The 27,465-nt window shown below is 41.8% G+C and overlaps 1 protein-coding gene across 1 annotated transcript; it reads right to left on the bottom strand.

Annotated features, from left to right (window-relative positions):
- On the bottom strand, positions 1-23,086 carry ARL6IP5 (ARF like GTPase 6 interacting protein 5). The gene is made up of 3 exons (XM_082412406.1): positions 22,459-23,086; positions 3,572-3,789; positions 1-1,604 (listed from the first exon to the last, which is right to left on the bottom strand). The coding sequence occupies exons 1-3, from the start codon at positions 22,632-22,634 to the stop codon at positions 1,432-1,434; spliced, it is 567 nt and encodes a 188-aa protein (XP_082268532.1). The 5' UTR covers positions 22,635-23,086; the 3' UTR covers positions 1-1,431.
- Between the last annotated feature and the right edge of the window lie 4,379 nt (positions 23,087-27,465).

Raw genomic sequence — 27,465 nt, 5'->3', positions numbered from 1 at the left:
AAATCTTTGATAAATTTTATTCATATTTGGCTATGGGTACAAATTCTAGGCCATGTATGTGAAGTCATGGTGATATCGCTTTGCTAGAGAGAAAGGCTGCAGGTTTGCTAAGAAGTTAAAATGCAAGAAAAAAGCAGGAGCGGCACATGCATTGCTTCTTATTCTAGGACATACAGGGTCTCTTCAGTAAGTACTGCTCCAAACGTCTTCCTAATTCCATGCTAGGGAAAGCTAAATATTTTCTATTCATCTATGAAATCACTCAATTGGCAAGGAAAACATGTTGTATCATCTATTTCTAAATACATGGGAAGTGAAAGGAAGAAAGTAATAGAAAATATAAACTCATGCTATCTTAATTCTAATGTCTAGCTCTAAAAACATATAATTGTACCAAGTGCTACCTAATATTTTTATGAACTGCAGAAGCTGATGATCACTCCCATTTTTAAAAGTCTTTTTGCTTGGTCATCTAAAGATGCTTTTCAGATTTCAGAAGATCAGCTATTATTGTCCTCTTTCTGCCCCTAAGGAATTAGTAAAATGCACGTTCATTTCTTTCTTTCTAAATGTTCCAGTTAAAAACTAAACAGTGAAGAAAAAAGGGAAACATTATCTTGGACACCTTTTTGTCATTATAACAACAAAAACTGTGCAATAGAAACTCAAGTTTTATTCTGATTTTTTTTGTTTGTTTTTTAACAAGACTGTCAAGAATAATACAGGTTACAGAGCTGTAACCTCCTTAAAGAAGATGATATTTAGTTTGCAACAAATGCCTTCTAGTGAGAACATATTACTAGCACTTCAAAAATTTACAAAAAGTTGACAAAATATTCTCCTAAACAGCTAGCTTTATATTTATAAACAAACTAGAAACAACTGGTTTATCCACTGCACATCAAACAGGAGGCAAAGTGATCGAGATCATCTTTGATTTTAAAGAATAATAAAAACTACTTTATACCCCACATATTATAATGCTAAGGAAGGAATATTTTTGAAGGATGCTGAGGGGAATTAAAACAGGCTAATGCATGATATCATCTCCTTTCGTAATCTTTGCATTGACTCATATTGCCTTGATCCTTTACAATTACTTTTTTCCTACAAGATAACCATATTGTTGCCGTACAATCCATAATTCTTTTCTTTTATTCCCCTTAAGAGATAAGTGCGACCCATTTCCTATCAGCTTTCATAAACACATTTGAAACTTCAGACATAATAGGAGGGTGGTTTCTTTCAGTGTGAGGCCTTTTCTCTGCAACAGCAGAGATGAGAACAGGGTGACCTCTCCGTGCGTGCTGCCATGGATAGCTGGATGGTTTGTGCACCTCGTATTTCAAAAACACAAACGGAAAGTAGGTCTGGACAAGGACAAACTGCAACTCGATTTCTGCTGCAACCCTATCAGCAGGTCAGCTCTCTTTACTCCTTCACTTTACTGATATAGTCAGTGAACTTGCTGATGTTTTCTTCCTGCTGTTCTAGGGCATCCAGGACAATGCCCATGGGCGTCCTCTTCAGACCGATTCCCTCCATTTTATTCTCCAGTTTGTTCTTGAGGTTCCGGAGTCTCAGCGATGCGTGGATAAACATCACTGCAGGGAAGTGAAACGTGGTTAGCATCAAAGCAACCGTTCTCTGTTTCCCTTCACACTTGTAGCAAAAACCCTCTCTGTTAGCTACAGTCCGGTCTGGTCCTCTCATTGATCCAAGTCCCCACATGGATCCTTGGACTTTATATAAAGTATTCTTTGTGTGTGCAGGAAAATGTTGTGTTCAGCAGGAAGGACCATAATCTGGCTGCCACTCTCTTCCCTTCACCCATTGATATCATTACCTTTCAGATGCTACTTAAATGCCCTGAAATTCAAAGTGAATCCATGCGATTCCAACTTCACTAAAAAGCAACTGAACACTAAGCTTTCCAGAAAAGAGCTCGTGCTCAGTTCAGGGATTACCTGTATTTTGTCCCCGCAGGAGGCATGCAGGTGAAGTCCTCTTAGAAAATGCCTCCTATGGGGCAGTTTTCCACAGTGTTGGATATAGATGTCTAGATAAAAAGCTAAGGGTTTTATGGGCCTTATGTAACCTGGTGTTCCCCAGATTTGCCTGAATATTAAGAATTACCTGAGTTTGTTTATAAAGATTCTCTGGCCTCTCTCCTGGACCTTCTGAACCAGAATCTTAAAGGGATGGTCCTGGGAGTCTGTATTTTAAACAGACACACTTGGTGATCTGCACCAGCAGTTTTCAAACTTCTGTGTACATACAAATCACCTGGAGAGACGGTTAAGTAGGCAAATTCCCAGTCTTCATCACCTAAAATTCAGGCTGTTAAGACTGAGGTAGGATGCCAGAATGTAACATTTCAGTAATCATTGTGGATGCTTCTGACAGGCGATTTTGGACCTTCATTTTGAGATGCACTGACTTGTGTTCTCTCTGGAGGCTCCTAATCTAGAGTGGCCCTTAGAAACATTTGAGAAGCTTTCTAAAAAAAAATACAGGTTCTTTGGGCACCACTGTGGACCCAAAGAATCAAAATCTCCAAGGGATGTAGCTGGCAAATTTATATTTTTAAAAATCATCCAGGATGACTCTCACAATCGTCAAAGTTTGGGAATCACTGATCTTGTCTAATTTCCTTCTGTTATAGATGAGTGAACTACAGCCCATAGAGGGTAACTGGTCCAGATCACATGGCTGGTTTCCAGCAGGTCTAGGAATAGAAACCTGGACCCTTGACTCTTGACTTCTCATACATTTCATTACTCTGGCTTGTGTTTTACAAGCTGTACATTTAAGCAGAATCACTGAACTACTAAGCCTGTAGCACATAAAGAAAACCTGAAGAGTATTTCAAAAAGTCTGAATTTACTGATTCAATTATTTTATCCAATAAGGTATGAGATTCACATATAAATATTCTGGGCTTAATCTAACAAACCCTAAACAAGCAATTGATTTTATTTAATGGTATAGCGGCACACGTGAAATGCTATTAAAGGTTAAAGGGATATTCCTGTCACTTAATACACTATAATTTTAATCAGATTTCTATTGATGAGACTGGAATTTTATCTGTTCTCTATTTCAGGCTTCAAGTGCTTGGGAATCTCGGTAAACAATGCATATAGACTTTAGAAAATGTCTATTTCTCTTCACCAGAATTGGAGTACTTGGTATCTATATTCTGGGCCAACTTACAAAACTTTCAACACTAATTATGATCTTCTGAGTAAGTAGAGGGTAAACATTCATTTCTCTGTCACCACAGGATGCCTGGCACTGAACGACTGAGAACAGACTCTAATATCAGATAAATCTGGATTCCATTGCAGGCTATACCACTTTCCTGCTGTATGATTTGCGATCCGTATTTGTTTTGTGTACCGTATTTGTGCAATTAATGGACTATTAGGCCTTGATCTGCTGTTTCAGAAAATTCTGATAATTTTGTAGACCTGCCAACACACCTCAGAAACAGGTTAGGTTATTCCCACTGAACGATCGCGCCTACATTCTTTACGATATGAGGAAAGGAAGACCCAGGTTCACTTACACAGCAGAGGAAAAGTAATGCCAAACACAAAGACCATGACTCCCCCAAACATGGATATGAGGAAGTAGCTGGCTAGCATGACCACCATGACAAACGTTGTGGGGTACCGCTTCTTCATCCGGCGGAGGATGTCTTTATTATGGGCTGCCCACACAAAGCCCGTGAACACCAGCACCACCACGATGCCTCCAAGAATCATGTTGAAGGGACTCAGGAACCTGGGATATGAAAAAAGAGGGAGCCCAGGTCAGGAGGAAGAAGATGAGGAAGGGGAGGAAGAGTAACAACAAAGTACTTACTAAGCCTTTTATGTAAGTTGTCTCATTTAATCATATCTTGATGAGGTAGATGCTATCAATTTACTTCTCAAAGGAAGAAACTTAGGCACAGAGGTTAGAAAATGGTAGAGCAAAGATTCACATGGAGGCAGTGTGACTCCCACCAAACAGCCCGTCTCGATAGAGGCCCAGCATTTTAAAAGACTAGAGCCCCTCTTTTGGATGGGCTGTCTTTAGCTTTTATACATCCTGGGCTCTAGTACACGTTGATTGTATTTTCTGAGCTCCAAGGGCTTATTTAAATCCTCCTAGAAGCTGCCATGCTAGATGAATGTGGAGTACAGGTCACACAGTGGTCTCCATGAGCCCGATCCAGTCTGCAGTCACACTTGTGTTTGGACTGTGCAATAATTTTTAAAACTTTTACTTGAATCCCAATGTGTTTTTTAAAAAAAAAAATCCATAAATCTTGGGATTTCTTGCTTCTCCTGGAAACAAGAAAATCTCACAAAACTGGGCCCAGTTTCCCACGTCAGCCACTGGCTGGAGTGCCTTCTCATTTAGATAGAATAAATGCTCTCCATTTAGCGTCAGCCCTCCCCCTCGCCCCCCAATATCTATGGCATCTCTGACACAGAGGCCCCCAGTGAGCTGCTATTAATATTGTTTTTCTAACAGCTGCCCTGCACTGCTCTCTTACATAAGCTGCCTGGCCCATGGAGGCATTTGGGTTTATGACTCCTGGCATAGAGAGGTCATTATAATTCTTTAAAAGGCCCAGAGTATCATTAGGAGATGGGTTACCAACTGAGATTTCCAAGCATAGAACCTCCAGTTTCACTGTTACATGAAGCAAAGGTTACTCCACTGTTGATAATGGGGGAAACACATTATAAAGAGGAAATTTAGATCAAGTATTTCGTAAGTGAGAAAGACGGGACATTGTAGCCCCACTCAGCCCAACCCTCCCACCCCACTCTGTGTACAAAATCCTCAACAAGACATTTGTGGTCAGCAAGTATGATGAATTACTAACTTTTTACCCTTCTAAGAGGCTAATGAGCATTTTGCTTGGGAAGGACAAGGAGGGTCAGTGTGTTACCGTCATGCTCTGAATATTAACATCACTGATTTGGAAGACAGGATAATGAAAGGTGATGCCCAGAGCTTACTTTCTCTGAAATAGAACAGATGAAGGAGTCATATTCATATTGGGATGCATATTTAGGACAATTAAGATTCTTTTTTTAAAAATCCCTTTAAATTTTAGCTCTGATTCTGCCTCCTGAAACACAAAAGCTATTTTAAATAGTTTCAAATAGGAGTGAAAGTATTGCATATCTTAATGGGTGAAATCAGGGATATAAGTTATGTCAAACTCCTTTGGAAAAGTTAAAAATTTCTACCAAAATGCATGCAGTTAAACAGTGGTAAAAGCAGTAGCACGTAATTTAAAATTAAACCCTACAATAATAAGCTGCTTATTTCATTCAGAACTCTTGCAAATACTTATACCCTTCAAGGCAAAAATCTCCTCTTTAGAATAGTCTAAGGAAGTGAATAAAAATGCAAAGACTGAATTGTAACAGTATTCACACAAGTGGTATTTATGATTTATAAACTTTAGAAACAACCTATGTGGCCAACAATTTACTAAATGGTGGCATATACAACTGTTTTCAAAAAGTCAAAGTATACTTAATAATGTGGGAAGACAATAATATACTGATTGGGTAAAAGCAACAATTCTCTCTGGTAGGTGGATTTAGCACCTATGTTATATAACTCAGAAGTAGAAATTTTTGCAATTCATAAATTATTTTGTAATCAGAAACAAAATGAACATATAAAAAATGAAATATAAAGATGTAAAATGGGACCTCCCTGGTGGTCCAGTGGTTAAGAATCCGTCTTGCAATGCAGGGGACACGGGTTCGAACCCTGGTCAGGGAACTAAGATCCCACATGTGGTGGGGCAACTAAGCCCACGTACCGCAACTACTGAGCCCACATACCTCATCGAGAGAGCCTGCACGCTGCAACGAAAAGGTCCCGTGTGCCGCAGCTAAGACCCGAGACAGCCAGTAAAAATAAATTAAAAAAAAAAAAAAAGATAAAATAAAACCTGACCTTTAAAAAAAAAAAGAAAAAGAAAAAAGACTGTGGGATGGTTAATTAAAAAAAAAAAAAAAAAAAAAAAAGATGTAAAAGTAACTGCTCCTCAGCCCCACAACTCCAGCTTGGGACAGGCCAACTACAACAGTCCAATCTTACCTTGCCTCATCTCTCCAATAACATTAATGCAATTTCAATTCATACGCACAGCCAAGCTCTTCCTTCTCCCTTCCAAACCTTGGTTTCCCACCCATTCTCTAGATCCTCTTGTAACCAATCCACCACCACCCCCACAAGCTTTCCCACCATCCAGCACACGTGCTAGTCTATCTGTCCTCCTCCCTCAGTTTTTTATTATTTAGGTCTCTTCGTCTCTTTGTTCTTTTTTCTTTTCTTTTTCACAGTTTTATCTGGCTTACACCCTGTCTCCAGCTTTGACCCTGGAATTGGTTTGGGAAAGACAAAAATTTCCTTATAGGTCTGGGGAAGGGAAGATTTGGACAGGGCCAAAACAAAATCCTCTTTAGCAAGTGGTAGGGAGACTGGGTAGAGAGGCTCAGAAACTCTCACAGATTAATAAATTTCATTTCTAGCACCAAAAAGATTCTGAGAGAAATGATACCAAAAGACTCCAGTAGTTATACTGGGTAATAGGATCATGGGTAATATATTCCCATTTGCTTATTTCTATTTTCATATTTTTTCAATAGCCATGTATTACTTGAAAATAAAAAAAAATTGATATTTAAAAATAAAGGAAATGGGGGAAAGATGCCTGAAAGAGACAAACCCTTTTACATAGCCTTGATGTTGACAAAATCAACATTAACTCAAAGAAGTAGAGCAGAGAGTTCAAGTTTAGGAAACTCCTTTGCATAAGCTGCAAATAGGAGATGGCTGGTTGGTGGCAAAGTGTCAAAGGTGTCCCGCTCAGTTCTTCCTAGAATATCTGTTAAAATAATAATTCACGAGGTGTAGCATATAATAAAATGCATGCCAAGCTGTTTCTATTTTTCTTGGGACAAGTGAGGTAGATACCTAGGCTGAATGTCTAAATAAAGCCCAGGACAAAGAACAATGAAAAATCCAGGCATGACTCAAGTAATTCCAAATTTGCTTTTCACCTGTTCCTGTTGCTCATGTTCAAGGGAAAAGAACAGAGCAGAGTCCTACAGAAGTGGTTTTAGCTCACCACATGCCCAGCCATGATCTGTAATTAAACCAAAGTTCCAAGCTGGAAAAAATGAACAAAGTTACTTGGAGCAGAAATGATTTTCTTCCTTACTCTGCTCAAGGGCAATTCCATTCTAAGAAAGGGTAAAATGCACACTACTCCCACTGCCCTGGCACCTCCCTCTACTTGGAGCAAAATAAAACAGACCACCCTCCAGAGATTAATTTCATTTTCCAGTGAGTGCAGGAGTTTGGGAACCAGGTCTCGACTGAGATGAGTAAAGCTGTTTTACTCAACCGTTGGGTTCTTAGTGACGTCAGTCACAATGAAGCCCAAGGACCTTTAGGACAAAACTTCCATAAATGTGCCGCCCCAGCTTTCATGTGGACAATTGGGCTCGATGGGTGCCATTTCATTTTTTGGTAGTCTGTGAATGAGAGAGAGGGAGGAAGGGAGGAAGGAAGATAGAGGGAAGCAAAGGAGAGAGGGAGAGAGGAGGGAGAGAAAAGAGAGCGAGATCGTGATTTTCTATCTTTGTTGAAAATAGGACCTAGTTTTACAAATCAAAAACAATACGTTTTTCTATTGTGAGTTACAAATATATACCTACATACATATGTATCCTATCCAATTAAAAAGTTGATAGATAAATGTAATAGTTAAAAATTCTGGTGGAGTCACTGACAGTTGTATAAAGGTTTAGAATCCCATCACAGAATCCTGTAGCAGACTCGTCAAAGAGGAATCATCCCAGTCCCATTAAACAGATGCATAAACTGAGGCCCAGGGCAGTGAAGAAACATAGTCAAAGGGATCCAGGGGGAGAAAAACAGTGCCAGTTGATGTAATTGTGACAGCAATTCATAACAACCCATTCTGTGTTGTTAACCAGCTCCAGAGATTTCCCCCCTCAACCATTTTAGAACCCTATCCTTCCAGTTGGGGTGAGCAACTAAGGATCATTCTGGGAAATCCCTCAGCATTCTCATTTCTCTCTAAAGGAAGGCGGCTATGAGCGGCTGTGGATACAGGTCCTAAACTTGCCAACATGACTCAGCTAGCTATGGCTATAGTTTCAGCACAAGTTGCTAAAAAAAAAAAAAAAAATCTTGGCCAACCACAGAATTTTAGAGCTAGGATGGATCTTGAAAACACACCTCGTTCTACATAGAAGCAAAGTAAGGAATAGATAAGTTAATAAATTTGTCCCAAGGCCACCAATTGCAGTGCTGGTGATAAAACTTTACCCAGAGGTCTTCAGATCGACTCAAGTGCACGTTTGGTAACGCCTGCCATGCTGTGATGCCAACAAGAGCCAAAGAGGTGGTGAAATATTTTCTGAGCAGCAGAAGCAGCTTTGTACTGAGTTCCAATTTTCTAACCCAAAAAAGCTCTTTTGGCAGTTTGTTCCTGAGGAAGCCTGACTCACCAAGAAAGGGGGGAACAATTTACTCACAGGGCACTTCTCTAAATTGGTGATGTTTCTCTGCGGTTCTTAAACAACCAGAGGGGTCACTGCCAATATGAATCCACCCATCCATTTTCTTGCTTCTCATCACTCTCAGGATAAAAACAGGATTCTTTCCACATTCTACAAAGCCCCTCAGGGTCTGGCCCCTGCCTGCCTCTGCAGCCAGGGTATGTAGTTTGTACCTGGGACAATGGGGCTGAGCTGAGGGCGTAAATGGGGCCGGAAATTCAGGTCACAGTTCACCCTCCGAGCCTGCAATTTGGCTTAAGCTGCATCTCCCAGGACGAAGGGACAATTTTAATCATCAGTATGAGGGATGGCTAAGGGGTACAGCATCTCTGCCTGTCAGCTTTCTCATACCTCCGCCTCCTGATTTTGCACGCCATCTGCTGGCATTCCTATCTATCTCTAGAACTTACCCTGCCCCCGGCCATCACAGGCCTGAGCACAAGCCGTTCTTTCTGCCCGATTCACTCCTATCTTCTTCGAATCTCAGCTTAATCAGCTTTTTCTCAGTCTCTCTGACCATGTCCTAGCACCGTCTGCCTCTTCATCATAGCTCTGAACCCAGTGGCAATTTGATATTTATTTGAATGAATATTCGATTAATGTCTCTGTCTCCCACTAGAGACTAAGCGCTATGAGGGCAGGGACCGTGACATTTTCTCCCCAGCACTTGGCACAGTGGCTGGCACAGAGCAGGAGTTCAGTAAATATTTGTTGCAAGAAAGAAAAAGGGTAAGTAAGAATCTAGCACAATTTCATGTTATTTAAAGTAAGCTCAGCAACTTTGTATGGCCACGAATTAAGTGACAAGAGATTTGTCTTGGACAAATCGCGATTATTCTCACTGTACACTAAGTCTTACTGTAGAGATGGTCCCCGTCTTTGTACCTTCACAGAGTTGTGATGAAAGGAACAAAACAAAAACCGAAAGTAGGAATAACTCCTATGCAAACATAGGAGATAATCAGATGAAATCACAGGGCCCTTGGGCTCGCTGGAAGGAGGAATCTTTCTAAGTTCTGTCACTAGTGCTGGCTGGGGGCCAGGAGGGAGAGTGGGTGGGACAGAGAGAGATTCATCCACCTGCAGACCTGTCTATATAGGCCCTCTTACTCTTGGATTCCTTAGATAGTCCCAACCGTCTTCTGTGGTTATTTTGGTTTCCCAACACGGCTTCCTTCCTGGCAAGAACTATCTCTGACTATAAAGGATAAATGTAAATGTACAAATCAGTTTTGAGTAGACGTGATCAGTGTCTCCTGGGCCTAATGATCACAGGCAGTTAAGGTGGGTCAGGGATCAGACTCTTTTGTCACAGAAAGGTTAAAGTAAACTAACCTTGAGATTTTCCTAACCAACTGAATCAGCTCAGCTCATAGTATTTATTGCGTACTCAGCTGTGTACTGAATACTTACCACACCGTGTGTATTGGTCCCATCAAACTAAACACATCCAAATGATCCACTGTCTTGGCAGCAGGCGGCATGTAAAAAGTATCCATTCTAAGACATATGAACCTCCGTGTTTTCTTTTGTATTTATCAAGCTCATTGCTGGTTTTATTTTTAATAAACAACAGCTTGGACCTGGGTTAGAAGCCATGAGTCTCACCCCTCCCCTAGCCATGGAGCTTCAAATAGTCACTATACAAGGGACTAATTAGACTGCAACAGATCCTTTTTAAACTTTTTTTTATGGCAAATTTCTAAAGGTAGAGAGAATGGTATAATGAACCCTCATGTACACTGATCACTGCCTTCAACAATTAGGAACCCACAGTTAATATCACAGTAATGCTTTAGAACTCAAGTGGAAAGATATTTGTTTACAAACTGTTCTTTCTGAATGCTTTTAGTGGAGTTGATTAAATGGTTGTCACATGGCAAGTTCTTACAGCACTGTGGAGAGAGGACAGGGGTTTGGACAAATGCTAATGAGCCTGGTGACACGTAAACTCCCTTCCTACAAGCAGTTCCTGTCTATTTACCTCCCACTAACCCCAGTTTCTGCATTCCTTTTTGTTTCCTGCAGACGAGGACTTCACTGATGGGATACAAAGCAGATCAGGAGAAGCAGGAGCCAAAGCCCCAGTTTTCCACTTCAGATGGGCTTTCTGTCTTCCAGGTATCTCCATTTCGCGAATGCTCCCTGGGAGAAAAGGCCAGGAAATCCTATCTATTTATGGTAAATGCTTGCAGAACGGACATGCAGCCTACAGGTTTTTTCTTAAGATCACGGGCACGGAAGTGTTCCCTGAAACAAGAAGCCAAGCTCGTTACAAGAGCCAGGGGAGGATGATATAAGTATTCTGAAGCTGAGTGCTTCATTTGTCCAAAAGGAAAATAAAAAATCTCCAGTGGGGCTGCTCAGTTTGGTATAGGTCCAGTTCATCTTTTAGAATTGCATTTCCTGTACAGAGCTCTCTGCCCCTAGTAAGTTGATTGAGAGCTTTTGCCCTCTTAGAAAGGGGTAAAAAAGAACCCCCAAATCCGCCTATTTACTTGAACATTTACCCAGAATCATTGTAAATCCTTATATAGGGAAAGGGGATAGAAACTACCAACCCCAGGAAATATTTTAAAAAATAAAGTGTGTATGGGGAGATGTTGAGAAGAACAAGGTTATATACATAGTGTCAGAAGATGATTTAACAAAAGAATTCTTACTTGAGGAAGAATTTTGAGATTAAAATTTCACTGAGTGTTGATAGACCTCTTAAAGTTTTGTACTCAGAAGAAACACATGACCCGCCCCGGAACGACATGTGCCAGCATGCCATGTGCAGTGCCTCAAGTGCAAATAAAAGTGCGTGGAAGGGCAGGAAGAGATTAATTCTGGGAGGATTTGGGATGGCTGGGTGGACTCGTACTCCTGCTGGTATCCTCAGAGCATCAACAGTACCTGGCAAGTAGCAGGTGCTCAGTAAATATTTGTCCAACTGAGTAGAAGGCATCTGCACTGCAGGTGAGGATGGTTCCATTTAATAATCCTTTCCCCATCCATATACTCCATGCCTCTCCTATTTTTGACACCGGAGAGTTTTGCGATTTGGCATCATAACGTATAGGGGAGATCAGGTAAGTCAGGTTGAAAATGATGTGTGTTTATATATGTGTATGTTTCTGTGCACTTGTATAAAAATTAATTCTTACGTGTTCAGCATCCTCTTGGTGCCTCTATAAACATGGTGAAGGCAGGAACCACAGCTGTCTCATTCTCCACTGTATCTCCCAGCACGGTGCCTGAGAAATTGGTAAGTGCCTCATATTCTTTGTGGAGTGAACAAATGAAACAACACAAATAGAGTAATATGGTAGAATTGGCTGATGAATTTCAGAAACATTTCCACTAGGTTTTAGCATGTTTATGCAATTGATTTCATCTGCAAAGGTTTTAATACATTCCCATCCATCCGAGGGCTCTCTGATTCTTTTCTTCCTCTACCAGCTAGAAACTTGGTTTTTCTTCCTTTTTGCAGGAAAAGGGGCAAACAATCTGCCCATTTCTTAAAACCAGATGCTGGTGGCTACCAGCCTAGAACATATTATGGGACCACACTCATTTTTTAAAAAAATTATTTTTATTTTTTCGCTGCATCAGTTCTTAGTTGTTGCACGCAGCATCTTTCCTTGCGGCATGTGGGGTCAGTAGTTGTGGCACGTGGGCTTAGTTGCCCCGTGGCATGTGGGATCTTAGTCTCCCGACCAGGGATCAAACCAGCATCCCCTGCATTGCAAGATGTATTCTTAACCACTGGACCACCAGGGAAGTCCCGGGACCACACTCATTTTGAAAAGATTACAGTAATCCTCTTTTCAGATAGAAGAAACTCCTTACCATCTCAAGCGACTAAAAGCAAAAAGTGGTAACTCTAGTTTCCACCCAGTGGTAACACCTCCATGGGCCACATGGAGATGAAGTATCAATACTTTAGCTAAGGAGAGACCTTCAAGATGGTGGAGGAGTAAGATGTGGAGATCACCTTCCTCCCCACAAATACATCAGAAATACATCTACATGTGGAACAACTCCTACAGAACACCTACTGAACGCTGGCAGAAGACCTCAGACTCCCTAGAAGGCAAGAAACTCCCCACGTACTTGGGTAGGGCAAAAGAAAAAAAAAACAGAGACTAAAGAATAGGGATGGGACCTGCACCTCTGGGAGGGAGCTGTGAAGGAGGAAAAGTTTCCACACACTAGGAGCCCCTTCACTGGCAGAGACGGGGGGTTGCAGGGGGGAAGCTTTGGAGCCATGGAGGAGAGCGCAGCCACAGGGGTGCGGAGGGCAAAGCGGAGAGATTCCCACACAGAGGATTGGTGCCGACCAGCACTCACCAACCCGAGAGGCTTGTCTGCTCACCTGCCGGGGCAGGGTTGGGGGTGCTGGGAGCTGAGGCTCAGGCTTTGGAGGTCAGATCCCAGGGAGAGGACTGGGGTTGGTAGCGTGAACAGAGCCTGAAGGGGGCTAGTGCATCACAGCTGGCCGGGAGGGAGTCCAGGAAAAAGTCTGCACCTGCCTAAGAGGCAAGAGACCATTGTTTCGGGGTGTGCGAGGAGAGGGGATTCAGAGCACCGCTTATAGGAACTCCAGAGACAGGCGTGAGCCGCGGCTATCAGCACGGACCCCAGAGACGGGCATGAGACGCTAAGGCTGCTGCTGCAGCCACCAAGAAACCTGTGTGCGAGCACAGGTCACTATCCACACCTCCCCTCCTGGGAGCCTGTGCAGCCCTCCACTGCCAGGGTCTTGTGATCCAGGGACAACTTCCCCAGGAGAACACACGGTGCGCCTCAGGCTGGTGCAATGTCACGTCGGCCTCTGCCGCCGCAGGCTCGCCCAGCATTCCATACCCCTCCCTCCCCCCGGCCTGAGTGAGCCAGAGCCCCCAAATCAGCTGCTCCTTTAACTCCATCCTGTCTGGGTGGGAACAGATGCCCTCAGGCGACCTACACGCAGAGGCGTGGCCAGATCCAAAGCTGAACCCCAGGAGCTGTGCGAACAAAGAAGAGAAAGGGAAATCTCTCCCAGCAGCCTCAGGAGCAGCGGATTAAATCTCCACAATCAACTTGATGTACCCTGCATCTCTGGAATACCTGCACAGACAACGTATCATCCCAAAAGTGAGGTGGTGGACTTTGGGAGCAACTGTAGACTTGGGGCTAGCTTTCTGCATCTAATTTGTTTCTGGTTTTATGTTTATCTTAGTTTAGTATTTACAGTTTATTATCACTGGTAGATTTGTTTATTGATTTAGTTGCTCTCTTCCTTTTTTTTTTAATATTTATAGATATTTGGGTTTTTTTCCTTTTTCTCTTTTTGTGAGTGTGTATATGTATGCTTCTTTGTGTGATTTTTGTCTGTATAGCTTTGTTTTTACCATTTGTCCTAGGGTTCTGTCTGTTTTTGCTTTTGTTTTTTGTATAGTTTTTAGCGCTTGTTATCATTGGTGGATTTGTTTTTTGGTTTGGTTGCTCTCGTCTTTCTTTTTTCTTTATTTAATTACTTTTCAATTTTTAATAATTTTTAAATTTTTTTATTTTAATAACTTTATTTTATTTTTTTCTTTCTTTCTTTTTTTCTCCCTTTTCTTCTGAGCCGTGTGGCTGACAGGGTCTTGGTGCTCCGGCCGGGTGTCAGGCCTGTGCCTCTGAGGTGGGAGAGCCGAGTTCAGGACATTGGTCCACCAGAGACCTCCCAGCTCCACATAATATCAAACAGCGAAAGCTCTCCCAGAGATCTCCATCTCAATGCTAAGACCCAACTCCACTCAATGACCAGCAAGCTACAGTGCTGGACACCCTATGCCAAACAACTAGCAAGACAGAAACACAACCCCACCCATTAGCAGAGAGGCTGCCTAAAATCATAATAAGGTCACAGACACCCAAAAACACACCACTGGACGTGGTCCTGCCCACCAGAAAGACAAGATCCAGCCTCATCCACCAGAACACAGGCACCAGTGCCCTCCACCAGGAAGCCTACACAACTCCCTGAACCAACATTACCCAGTGGAGGCAGACACCAAAAACAACGGGAGCTACGAACACGCAGGCTGTGAAAAGGAGACCCCAAACACAGTAAGTTAAGCAAAATGAGAAGACAGAGAAACACACAGCAGATGAAGGAGCAAGGCAAAAACCCACCAGACCTAACAAATGAAGAGGAAATAGGCAGTCTACCTGAAAAAGAATTCAGAGTAATGATAGTAAAGATGATCCAAAATCTTGGAAATAGAATGGAGAAAATACAAGAAACGTTTAACAAGGACCTAGAAGAACTAAAGAGCAAACAAACAACGATGAACAACACAATAAATGAAATTAAAAATTCTCTGGAAGGAATCAATAGCAGAATAACTGAGGCAGAAGAATGGATAAATGACCTGGAAGATAAAATAGTGGAAGTAACTACCGCAGAGCAGAATAAAGAAAAAAGAATGAAAAGAATTGACAGTCTCAGAGACCTCTGGGACAACATTAAACGCACCAACAATCAAATTATAGGGGTCCCAGAAGAAGGAGAGAAAAAGAAAGGGATTGAGAAAATATTTGAAGAGATTATAGTTGAAAACTTCCCTAATATGGGAAAGGAAATAGTTAATCAAGTCCAGGAAGCACAGAGAGTCCCATACAGGATAAATCTAAGGAGAAACATGCCAAGACACATATTAATCAAACTATCAAAAATTAAATACAAATAAAAAATATTAAAAGCAGCAAGGGAAAAACAACAAATATCATACAAGGGAATCCCCATAAGGTTAACAGTTGATCTTTCAGCAGAAACTCTGCAAGCCAGAAGGGAGTGGCAGGACATATTTAAAATGATGAAAGGGAAAAACCTACAACCAAGGTTACTCTACCCAGCAAGGATCTCATTCAGATCTGACGGAGAAATTAAAACCTTTATAGACAAGCCAAAGCTAAGAGAATTCAGCACCACAAAACCAGCTTTACAACAAATGCTAAAGGAGCTCCTCTAGGCAGGAAAAACAAGGGAAGGAAAAGACCTACAATAACAAACCCAAATCAAATAAGAAAATGGTAATAGTAACATACATATCGATAACTACCTTAAATATAAATGGATTAAATGCTCCTACCAAAAGACATAGACTGGCTGAATGGATACAAAAACAAGACCCATACATATGCTGTCTACAAGAGACCCACTTCAGACCTAGGGACACATACACACTGAAAGTGAGGGGGTGGAAAAAGATATTCCACGCAAATGGAAATCAAAAGAAAGCTGGAGTAGCAATTCTCATATCAGACAAAATAGACTTTAAAATAAAGACTATTACAAGAGACAAAGAAGGACACTACATAATGATCACAGGATCAATCCAAGAAGAAGATATAACAGTTGTAAATATTTATGCACCCATCATAGGAGCACCTTGATATATAAGGCAAATGCTAACAGCCATAAAAGGGGAAATCGACAGTAACACAATCATAGTAGGGGACTTTAACACCCCACTTTCATCAATGGACAGATCATCCAAAATGAAAATAAATAAGGAAACACAAGGTTTAAATGATACATTAAACAAGATGGACTTAATTGATATTTATAGGACATTCCATCCAGAAACAACAGAATACACTTTCTTCTCAAGTGTTCATGGAACATTCTCCAGGATAGATCATATCTTAGGTCACAAATCAAGGCTTGGTAAATTTAAGAAAATTGAAATCATATCAAGTATCTTTTCTGACCACAGCGCTATGAGACTAGATATCAATTACAGGAAAAAATCTGTAAAAAATACAAACACATGGAGGCTAAACAATACAGTACTAAATAACCAGAGATCACTGAAGAAATCAAAGAGGAAATCCAAAAATATCTAGAAACAAATGACAATGAAAACACAACAACCCAAAACCTATGGGAGCTCCAGAGACAAGCTCCAAGGTTGTTCACTCTCACCAGTATTATTCAAGATAGTTTTGGGAGTTTTAGGCACGTCAATCAGAGAAGAAAAAGAAATAAAAGGAATCCAAATTGGAAAAGAAGCAGTAAAGCTGTCACTGTTTGCAGATGACATGATACTATACATAGAGTCTCCTAAAGATGCTACCAGAAAACTACTAGAGCTAATCAATGAATTTGGTAAAGTAGCAGGATACAAAATGAATGCACAAAAATCTCTTGCATTCCTATACACTAAAGATGAAAAATCTGAAAGAGAAATCAAGGAAACACTCCCATTTACCATTGCAACAAAAAGAATAAAATACCTAGGAATAAACCTACCTAAGGAGACAAAAGACCTCTATGCAGAAAACTATAAGACACTGATGAAAGGAATTAAAGATGATACAAACAGATGGAGAGATATACCATGTTCTTGGATTGGAAGAATCAACATTGTGAAAATTACTATACTACCCAAAGCAATCTACAGATTCAAGGCCATCCCTTTCAAACTACCAATGGCATTTTTCACAGAATTAGAACAAGAAATTTCACAATTTGTATGGAAACACAAAAGACCCCAAATAGCCAAAGCAATCTTGAGAAAGAAAAGCTGGAGGAATCAGGCCCCCAGACTTCAGACTATATTACTATACTACTTCAGACTATACTGACTACAGGAATCAAGACAGTATGTTACTGACACAAAAACAGAAATGTAGATCAGTGGAACAGGATAGAAAGCCCAGAGATAAACCCACGCACATATGGTCACCTTATTTTTGATAAAAGAGGCAAGAATATACAATGGAGAAAAGACAGCCTTTTCAATAAGTGGTGCCAGGAAAACTGGACAGTTACATGTAAAAGAATGAAATTAGAATACTCCCAAATACCATACACAAAAATAAACTCAAAATGGATCACAGACCTAAATGTAAGGCCAGCCACTGTGAAACTCTTAGAGAAAAACATAGGCAGAACACTCTATGACATAAATCACAGCAAGATCCTTTTTGACCCACTTCCTAGAGAAATGGAAATACAAACAAAAATAAACAAATGGGACTTAATGAAACTTAAAAGCTTTTGCACAGCAAAGGAAACCATAAACAAGACAAAAAGACAACCCTCAGGATGGGAGAAAATATTTGCAAATGAAGCAACTGACAAAGGATTAATCTCCAAAATATACAAGCAGCTCACGCAGCTCAATATAAAAAAAAAAAACCTCCCAATCCAAAAATGGGCAGAAGACCTAAATAGACATTTCTCCAAAGAAGATATACAGATTGCCAACAAACACATGAAAGGATGCTCAACATCACTAATCATTAGAGAAATGCAAATCAAAACTACAATGAGGTACCACCTCACACCAGTCAGAATGGCCATCATCAAAAAATCTACAAACAATAAATGACATTTTCGATGGTCACAACTGAAGGGGAGGGCACTTTTTTTTTTTTCCAAATTATGTTTTACTAATAGAACAAGTAAAAACTGATTTATCAATCTTCACATAGTAGAGAGCAGAGATGGTGCTAAACATCCTACAATACACAGGACAGCCCCCTACGACAAAGAATTCTACGATCCACAATGTCAGCAGCGCCCAGGTGGAGAAACACTACAGAAGGGTATTTCACCAAATTTGCAAGGGCAATATGAATCAGCAAAGAGTCTGAATTCTAAACTGTTTAAAATTGAATTTTTACACCGTAGTAATCCTAACCAATACGTAGTAAGCACTGTTAGCAATGACCCAGTTAGAATCACTCCAGGAGCATGTTGCTGTATGCGCTTCAGAATAATTTATTCCGTTAAGTACGTTAAAAGTTGCCCCCGTGATCATGTTGAAACCTTATGTTCATTTATTTATTCTTTGCATTCGCCAGCTAAGCATCTGCTGTATTGTAGGCCTTGGGGATACAGGGAATAAAAATAATGCTAACCACCACAACAAGAAAAAGAAAAAAATAATCACAAACAAAACCCACAGGGACCTCCCTGGTGGTCCAGTGGTAAGACTCTGCGCTCCCAATGCAGCGGGCCGGGGTTCCATCCCTGGTCAGGGAACTAGATCCCGCATGCATGCCGCAACTAAGAAGTCCGCGTACCGCAACGAAGATCCCGCGTGCTGCAACTAAGAGCTGGTGCAGCCAAATTGATTGATTAACTAATTAATTAATTTAAAAACCCACAGTCTCTGGCCTCAAGGACTCAATAGTGCAGAGTGAAGACAAGTGAAGAGACAAATTAAAAGCCTGTGGGGTAAATACCAGACAAGATATGGGCACAGGTGTGGGGAGTGAGGGGCAAAGTCCTGTAGGAGAGGCAGGAGGATATGAGTAAGTTGGGGACTGGTGTTTGGGTGGATGGAGCTGCTGGGATACAGATGCTATCTGTGTTTCTCCTTAAGTCAATGATAACACCAACAATGATAAAAATAATAATGAAAACTCCAAAATAAATTTCATGAAGCAAAAAGTAGGAGCCGGACACTGTTCTAAGAAACTTGCCTATATTAACTCAGATAATTCTCAGAAAAGCCCTACAATGCAGGTACTATCATTAGTCTCATTTTACAGATGAGGAACCTGAGGCAAAGGGTGGTTCAAGTGACCTACCCAAGGTCACTAGTGACTGCTAGTTGGGATTCAAAATTTACTTAACCAGGCTCTGGTGCTGAAATTCTTAACCACTACTTTCTACTCTGTGAAGAGCCAGAAGATATGGCAACTGTCCCCCACAAGGACTATTAGCTAAGAGACTTAGACTTAATCTAAGAGGCAGAATAGATCTCCTGAGTGGAAGTCATATGCCTGGGAAACCATGCTTTTAGGATGAAGACCAAACTTCTAACCCTGGATTACCAGGCCCTGCCTGATCAGGCCCTGCCTGATCAGGCCCTCACGAACAGATCTATCTCTGTCCTAATCCCTCTTAATCTCCATCTTGGTCTGGGCAGCCCTTCCGGGTGTTTTGGAGCTAGATAATATCCACTTGGTCCTCCTCCTCCCTTCCTGCAATCTTCATGAGCAGGCTTTCTCTATCCTTACCCAAGCCAGTTTTCAACTCAGAAGTCTTCAGACTTGAGGCTAGAGCCCTCCAACAATGACCTGGCAGTCCCTTCTGTCCAGCAGGGGACAGCACCATTGAAGAAGGCACTTCCAACACAGTCCTTTCCCCGGGAAACACCCAGGCCACATTTTCACACACACTCTACCAAGATATCATGAGAAACCATCAGATGCCAGTAGAGAATCCAGTCAAACAGCCTCCAGCACTGTTCTGACCCTCCCATCTACTGAATCACCAAAAGAGGAGAGTTCTCTTTAGAATGAGAAACGTTCCGGGCATCAACTAAGCCTCCCTGACCCTGAAGACATTTGGTTTCTTCCAGCTTTAAGATACTACAGTTCCAAACCTCATGACTCACAGGAAGATGGCATAGTAGTTAAGAGTCTGGGGTTGTGACTTTGAGCAGGTCATTTAAACTTTCAGAGCCTCAGGTCTAATAATAACAATAATAATAATGCAATAATAATATGTCATCTCATTGGGTTGTATGAGGGAATTTGCTAAATTACTTAGCAAAGTACCTGGCACACAGAGCACTCAATATATGTTAGCTTTTATTATTATTAAATTATAAAGGAAGAAAAGTGCAATCTGGAAAGAACTACAGGCTGTGCATTTGTAGATGTATAGGAAACAGTTGAAGATGTCACACCAGGTTTTACTCCAGTACAAAGGGAATCCCACACTCGGCACACAATTTTCAAAACAACCTACTAGCCTGTATCTTTTGTAAGTTTTTAAAGATAAGATTAATTAAAAAATGAAATGGCGGGTGGGATAGGGAGGGTGGGAGGGAGACGCAAGAGGGAGGGGATATGGGGATATATGTACACGTATAGCTGATTCACTTTGTTATACAGCAGAAACTAACACAGCATTGTAAAGCAATTATACTCCAATAAAGACATTTAAAAATATGAAATGGCTAATTTTCACTTTCACTTTCAAAAATTTGACTGCCAATCCCCATCTCCTATTTGAAAAGGGAAATAGGAAGGGCCAACACCCCAAACTGCCTGAGTTAGTAGGCTAAGACACCACAATGAAGGAGCTATATTTAGTCAGGGGGCCCACCCCTGGCATTCATAGTGAAAAATGAATTCCATCAAAGTAGCAAGGCTGCTGGAGCTTGTGTCTGATCTGGGCAGTACATCTTTTTGAAAAGCAAGTTTTTTTGTTTGTTTTTGTTTTTTTTTCTGTACATTTGATTGGTCTGTGTCAAATCTTGCCCTATATCTAGCTTTGGGGGAGTGTACCTCAAAAAAAAAAAAAAGACCCCATAGCTAGACGACCAGGTAAGATGCCTTTACAAAGAAAGAGAAAAGAAAAAGAAAGCAAAACAACAGAGGCAATCCTATTTACCAGTGATTTTGTTTTAAAGAAATTTTTTTATTGTTCGGAGAAATAAGCCTTAAGCATAAAGCTAGGGGAAGGTTCAGAAGGCAGCTGCTCCAGGCCTGTCCGACTCCAACTAATTTTAACTTGGCTGCCGTATAATTCAGAGTCGGTTCAGAGCCCACGCTGTCCACACACCAAGCCATTCTGAGTTGGAAATTCCTTAAGCAACACATCACGAGGATCTGTGTAATTGTCTATTCAGTCTCACAAATGAGAGTCCACTTCTGCATGGGGGCAAATATTCTGAACCACACCCAGAAACTGTGAACTCTCCCTCTCCCCCCTGTGCTGGGTATTTGGTCCTACATCTTCTCAACAACTGTCACGTGCCCTTTGGTCAGGATTCATGTGTGATTGATCTTGGTGTGCCCAAGCTTGGCACAGAGAAGTGACTCAATAAATATGCCAAAGAACAGCAAACCAACTACAGAAACCACCCTATTTGCCCTTTCCCACACCTTCCAAGTTTAGATTTTTCCTTTCTCCCAGGCCAGCTTGCTTTTTCCCTCTGTGTTTGCTTTCAAATAGAAATGCCAGACACTTCTTTAATGGCAAGTGGGTTTCTTTATAAAGTCTGAGGGTGCTTTTTTCTTTAAAGACGCATGGGATCAGCAAGATCTAGAATATCACCACCCCATCTTGCAAAAGTGAGTGAAGCATATCTTAAAGGGTGAACTACAAGAAAAAGTGGTTTCTAGAAGAACAGGTGTTGTGTGAAATCGCATATAACAGAGGACACAATTTTAAGACCGGGTGTGAAGATAAAGTGACCATGCCTGGCAACTCCTGGAAGAAAAAAGAGCAAAAGGACACCGTTTCTAAAGTCATGGCAGATTTCACCCCACACTGGGAGATGCGCCACCAGCCTACACCCACCCTTTTTCTCCCAAGCTCAGTTTTCCCGTACAATGTGGCAGGCATTAGGCAGAGAAACCTATAAAGAGAGTCGTCTCTCTGATGCCCCTTCTACACTAACACCCCAGAAGGCAGAGTCCGGATCCACACCCTGGCGCCCCAAGCCTTCCAGGGCGGCGTCCGCCCCAGCCAGCCCCAGCATAAGGTTACACCACTTTCCTCTTTCTTCTTATTCTTAAGAGACTGGGGCGCTACAAATATCACCCCCAGCAAAAGCGTAATTGGGGCACAGCGGGAAAGAAGTCATTTTTTTCTTGCCTGAGGTTGGCAACATTTCCTCACCCCAGGACTCCCCATCACTCTTCAGCCCGAGGCGCGGAAAAAAAAAAAAAAAAAAAAGGACCCCCAGATTGCTGCGGCCTCGCCCTGCGAACAAGTTTCCACTGGTTTGGCCGCTTGCAGTTATCAGGACAGGAGCTGGTCTTGGAGAGCGTTTACGCATCCCGGGATCTTGCACCAAGAGCCCACTCGGTGCTGACCCCGATCAGTGCCCGGGAGGGGGACCCCACTTACCCCACAACGGAAATCATCATGGCAGCCACCACCAGGTAGTTGGTCTGATAATAGAGCAGGTTGCTCACCACGCGGTTGTTCCATTTGGAAATGTCCCTGAAGTCCGGCCGGGCGAAGCGGTCAGAGCCTGGGAAGAAATCGTCCCAGGCGCGGAGCGGAGCGATATTCACGTCCATGTCTCGCTTCCCAGCTTCTTGTCCTTTGCTTCTGGGATCTGGCGGCGGCGGCGGCGGCAACCGATCAGCTGAGCTGGGTTAAAGATGACAGCGGCTCTGGCTCGGTCGGCTCTGCGGTTGGCGGGCAGAGAAACCAAGGAAATTGGGAGCGGGCGGGCGTTTCTTCTCTTCTTTACTTCTTGATTGGTTCTAAGTGGTTGGTTACAGGAAAACTGGGGCCCCGCAACAGAGCAAGGAGCAGAGTGCAAAACAGAGGTGAAATGACAGAAAGAAATCGGCGGAAATCCCCTGTCTGAAGAGAAGTGGCAATGCCTTCCCGGGCAGTCCGAATACAGCCTGCTTTAAAATACCCCTTTTGAGGGTCTAGTCTACGAATGTCGTCTGGACTTTAAGGACAATTTTTGCAGTTGTTCAGAAGCCAATCTAAGTGAAATGGAGTGGAAGGCAACTATAGTGTTTCTGGAGGATGAGCTGGTTTTGAAAATTAAGTAGTTACTAACCTTTGCACATCCGAATGCAATTCACATGTTTTCTCTGTTTCACCATGAGTCACTATGAGTGAAATCAGACTGGCAAAATGGGAAAGAAGGACGTGTAGAACGGAAGGGCTGGTTTGTTCTTTCACTTTTCTTCTTTGTTCTCTATCTCTGTTCTCTGGGGGCAAAATTATACAACTACTGTGCCGGTCTGATGAAGTGGGCACTCTGGTCACTTCAGCCCTGAGCTGAGCATGTTGTTTACGTTTGAAACTAAACAGTGCTCTGCAGTGAACTAATTGTTCTGCACCCAGTATTTTCTGGGTAGAAACGTGGATTCGACTCCAAAAAAAGCTTTCTTAGTTTTTTTTGGCTGCATTCCGTCTTCGTTGCTGCGCACGGGCTTTCTCCAGTTGCAGCAAGCTGGGGCTACTCTTGGTTGCGGTGCGCGGGCTTCTTATTGCAGTGGCTTCTCTCGTTGCGGAGCACGGGCTCTAGTCGCGTGGGCTTCAGTAGTTGTGGCCTGCGGGCTCAGTAGTTGTGGCTAGCTGGCTCTAGAGCGCAGGCTCAGTAGTTGTGGCTCACGGGCTTAGTTACTCTGCAGCATGTGGGATCCTCCCAGACCAGGGATTGAACCCGTGTTCCCTGCAATGGCAAGCGGATTCTTAACCACTGCGCCACCAGGGAAGTCCCGCTTTCTTAGTTTTATCCTAATATCTGTGAACATCTCTAAGGGAGCACAGTATTTTAATATCTATGTGATAGCTTTGTATCCCAGCCCAAAGAACTGCCAAGAGATATATTAGTTGTAAATTTCCTTCTAGGGGTTCTGAAGAGTCATCTATTTTTCAGTTAAGGGGCTGGTTGATAAAGTAAACCTCCTTTTATCAAGATGCATAAGAATAAAGTATTCTGGTTAATTGTGTGGTAGGCAGATTTCTAAGATGCTAGCATGTAAGATAACGAAGTCTTTAAACCTTCAAGTGGTGCTGTTTTTAAAAACTGAATTCACTTTCCTCAGACCACCAATTTTCAGAAAATTGGAAAGCCATAAAATATATGTAATGCAAAGTCTAGAAGACATAATTTGATTTCCCTTGATGATTCAGAAGATAGTTAAGAAAATTTCAATGACTCTAAGAAACTACTCCTGCCACTGGTGTTTAGGAAAGTTTGGTGATTGAATCCAATCGCTAAGATATAGCCTAGATCAGCGGTCCCCAACCCTTTTGGCACCAAGGGCTGGTTTTGTGGAAGACAATTTTTCCACGACGGAGTGGGGGGATGGTTTCGGGATGATTCAAGCGCATTACATTTATTGTGCACTTTATTTCTATTATTATTACATTGTAATATGTAATGAAATAATTATACAACTCACCATAATGCTGACAGGAGGCGGAGCTCAGACGATAATGCGAGCGATGGGGAGCGGCTATAAATACACATGAAGCTTTGCTCGCTCAGCTCACCCGCCACTCACGCCCTGTAGTGGTCCGTGGCCACTAGATGACACTTTCTAAATAAAGTTTAAAATGTGAAAATGTTCCTGAGCTCTCACATTTTCTTGATTGTAGAAAAATGGGAAGGTTTAAAGTCAGAGAGAACAAAATTAGAGTCCTAGCTCCCTCGTTGCTGGTGAATGACTTTGGAGAAATTACTTAATCTCCTCCAGCCTCAGTTTCTTCATGTGTAAAATGGGTGTAATAGGAACATCTGCCATATAGGTGAAGATAAATAAAATACTGGATGGGAAGTGTTTAGAGTATAGCAATTGCACATTGTTAAATACTACTGTTACTGTTATTAATCATAATACAGGACTTGATTCATCTGTATGGTATTAACACTGCTTTGACCTGAGTTGTTTTCTACGCTGCTATAGTGAACATTCACTGACCTTTCTCTATCTAGTTGCAATTTTATTGCTATTGTTGTATCCGGATAGACTTGATAGCAAAACAAAATGTTGAAATATTTCACTAGGACGCCAACAGATATTTTGAGTCCTTTCCAGGTGAAAAAGGTGAAAAGAATGCAGTCTTCCTGTGCCTTCAAGGATCTTACAATGCAGTAGAAACCTAAACTTAAATACAAGACAGTGAGAGGAGTATTAGATAGAGGTGTGCCAGGGCTTGGTGCTTAGTTACAGGAAGTCAGAGGGTGGTGAAGAATTCCTTGGGGCTTAAGAATTTCAGGAAGCTGTGCTGTGGGCAAGCTGAGTAAACGATCTTGGTCAAGACCAGTGTGGGAGCCCCAGTAGGACCCCATTAGGAGCTGTGACCAAGAACTCTTACCTTCCAATTGCTCAGGACCGCATGACCATAAGTTGTCAAGTGTGTGTTAGTAATAATAGCATTACTCACTGATTATAGACAAATGATATCCAGTAAACATATGTTCAGTGTTTTTTAATTTATTTGTTTAAACCTCCAAAGAGGTTTAAAAACAAAGAAATGAAAAAAATCTGGATATAGCTGTATATAGTATGATCCCTTTCTTCCTCTCTCCTAAAATATTAACCATCCCCTCTCTGGTTTAACTATGAGAGACTTTTTTTTTCCACTACACATTTCTACCTGTATCATAAAATTAATTAAAATAAAAATGAACACATGTGGAATCCTTACTTTATTTCAGGCTCTGTTTGAAATGCTTTTAGTCACAGCTCTTTGTCATTGTTCATTCAGGGGGATTGGATTCAACATAGAGCCTTTCTGGGGCTCTTCTGTCCAAATCTGTGCTTCTAGATAGGACCACCCAGGATATTTATCTGTCTGTATATAAACCATAGTGGATAATCTAACAGTTTGTGCTATAGTCCATTTAAAATGAAGTCTGTTTCAAGGTTTTGCTTGCGTGTCTCTGTTACTTTCATTAGTGGCAAGGACAAGTGGCTATTTCTTATCTGTCACTGTGAGCCAGTGGGAGTGCCTGGTGTCATCTATCAAAATACCACCACAGTGAGTCAGGGTGTTAGTCCCAAGGCACAAGCAGGGCCAGATGCCTTTGCAGACCTCTTCCTGGGCCAGCCCCTTTCTGTTCATGGTGGGCCTCAGCTTCCTCCTCACGAAGTATGTGGGTTTGGACTATGTGATCTCCAAGGCGCCCTTTGGTTTTTACCATTTGAGGGGGTTGTGATGCTCACTGCCACTAATGGAAAGGTCTCCTAAAAGTAGCATTGCTGGGGACCCAGCACACATGAGCCTGTTTTGAAAAAGAACCTTAGTAGTTTCCATCTGCGGAGGAGTCTAGGCAAAAATAGAGGTTTCTTAGTTGATGTTGAGACATGTGACCGGGAGAGAGGCTGGTGTTTCCTGTTAAGTACTGTGGACTGTGAACTCTATCCCTCCGTTTACTGCCTGACGCTGACTTTCAGCTCAATGAACGCTATTGACTTAAACCTGATTGGGGGATAATAAAGGACAAAGAGGAGATTAAATATCATAATTTATTAATAGCAGCTACATTTACTGAGTGCCTATCAGGCTTTATGCATTCATTCCACTTCAGTGGTTCTGAAGCTTTATTTTGCACAGAATCATCCAAAGCTTAGTAGAAGGTTGGGGGTGGGGCCTGAAAATTTGCATTTGTAGCAAGTTCTCTAATGATGCTGATGTGGCTGATCAGGGTTTATATTTTGAAAACACTATGGATTTCATTTAATTCCAGTCTTACAAGGTGAACATTATCATCCCCAGTTTACAAATGAAGACAGAAGTGCCCAAGGTCTCATAGTTAATCAGTGGAGAGTTAAGGATTTAAACTGTTCCTTCTGACTCTAAATCTCATTCTTGTCCCACTCCAAGAAAGGAGATATATATATATATATATATATATATATATATATATATACACACACAAGTATTTTTGAACATGGTTGTTTTTCTGTATCCAGCCATCCAAACAAGCACACGCATGCGCGTGCGGGGACACACACACACACACACACACACACACACACACGCTCACACACACACACACACACCTATCTATCTACCTACATATCTACCTATCTCTGACTCTGGAAGAAAGTATTCCAAAATTCTATCACTATTTATCTTTAGGTGATGAGATGCTTTGCATATACATAAATTGTATAAACAAATAATGTAGTATAAACAAATAGTGTATTACGTCTGTATTCTCACACAGCATAACATTATACACTAGTTTTCTCTAATTAAGTGTATTTAATCAAGATTTTAATTACAAAGATGTCTTTGAAGCCACGGGAGCCTGGCACAGGCAGCCCCACCAGCCAGCCCCGCCTCCTCCCCCCTCCTTCCCCGCCCCTCTTTGTCGTCCCCGCCCCTTCACCGGCCCCGCCCCCTTTGCCGGTCCCGCCTTCTCCC

Source organism: Balaenoptera physalus, assembly GCF_965194825.1.
Source record: "Balaenoptera physalus genome assembly, chromosome: 11".
NCBI classification, from domain to species: domain Eukaryota; kingdom Metazoa; phylum Chordata; class Mammalia; order Artiodactyla; family Balaenopteridae; genus Balaenoptera; species Balaenoptera physalus.
Note: the sequence above shows the minus strand (reverse complement) of the source record. Positions and strands in the feature narration are given on the sequence as shown.

Coding starts and splice junctions, on each gene's coding strand:
- ARL6IP5 (XM_082412406.1), bottom strand. CDS start 22,634: ATGGACGTGAATATCGCTCCGCTCCGCGCCTGGGACGATTTCTTCCCA. Junction 3,790..22,458: donor ATGATGATTTCCGTTGTGGG/GTAAGTGGGGTC, acceptor TTCATATCCCAG/GTTCCTGAGTCCCTTCAACA. Junction 1,605..3,571: donor CATTACTTTTCCTCTGCTGT/GTAAGTGAACCT, acceptor ACTTCCCTGCAG/TGATGTTTATCCACGCATCG.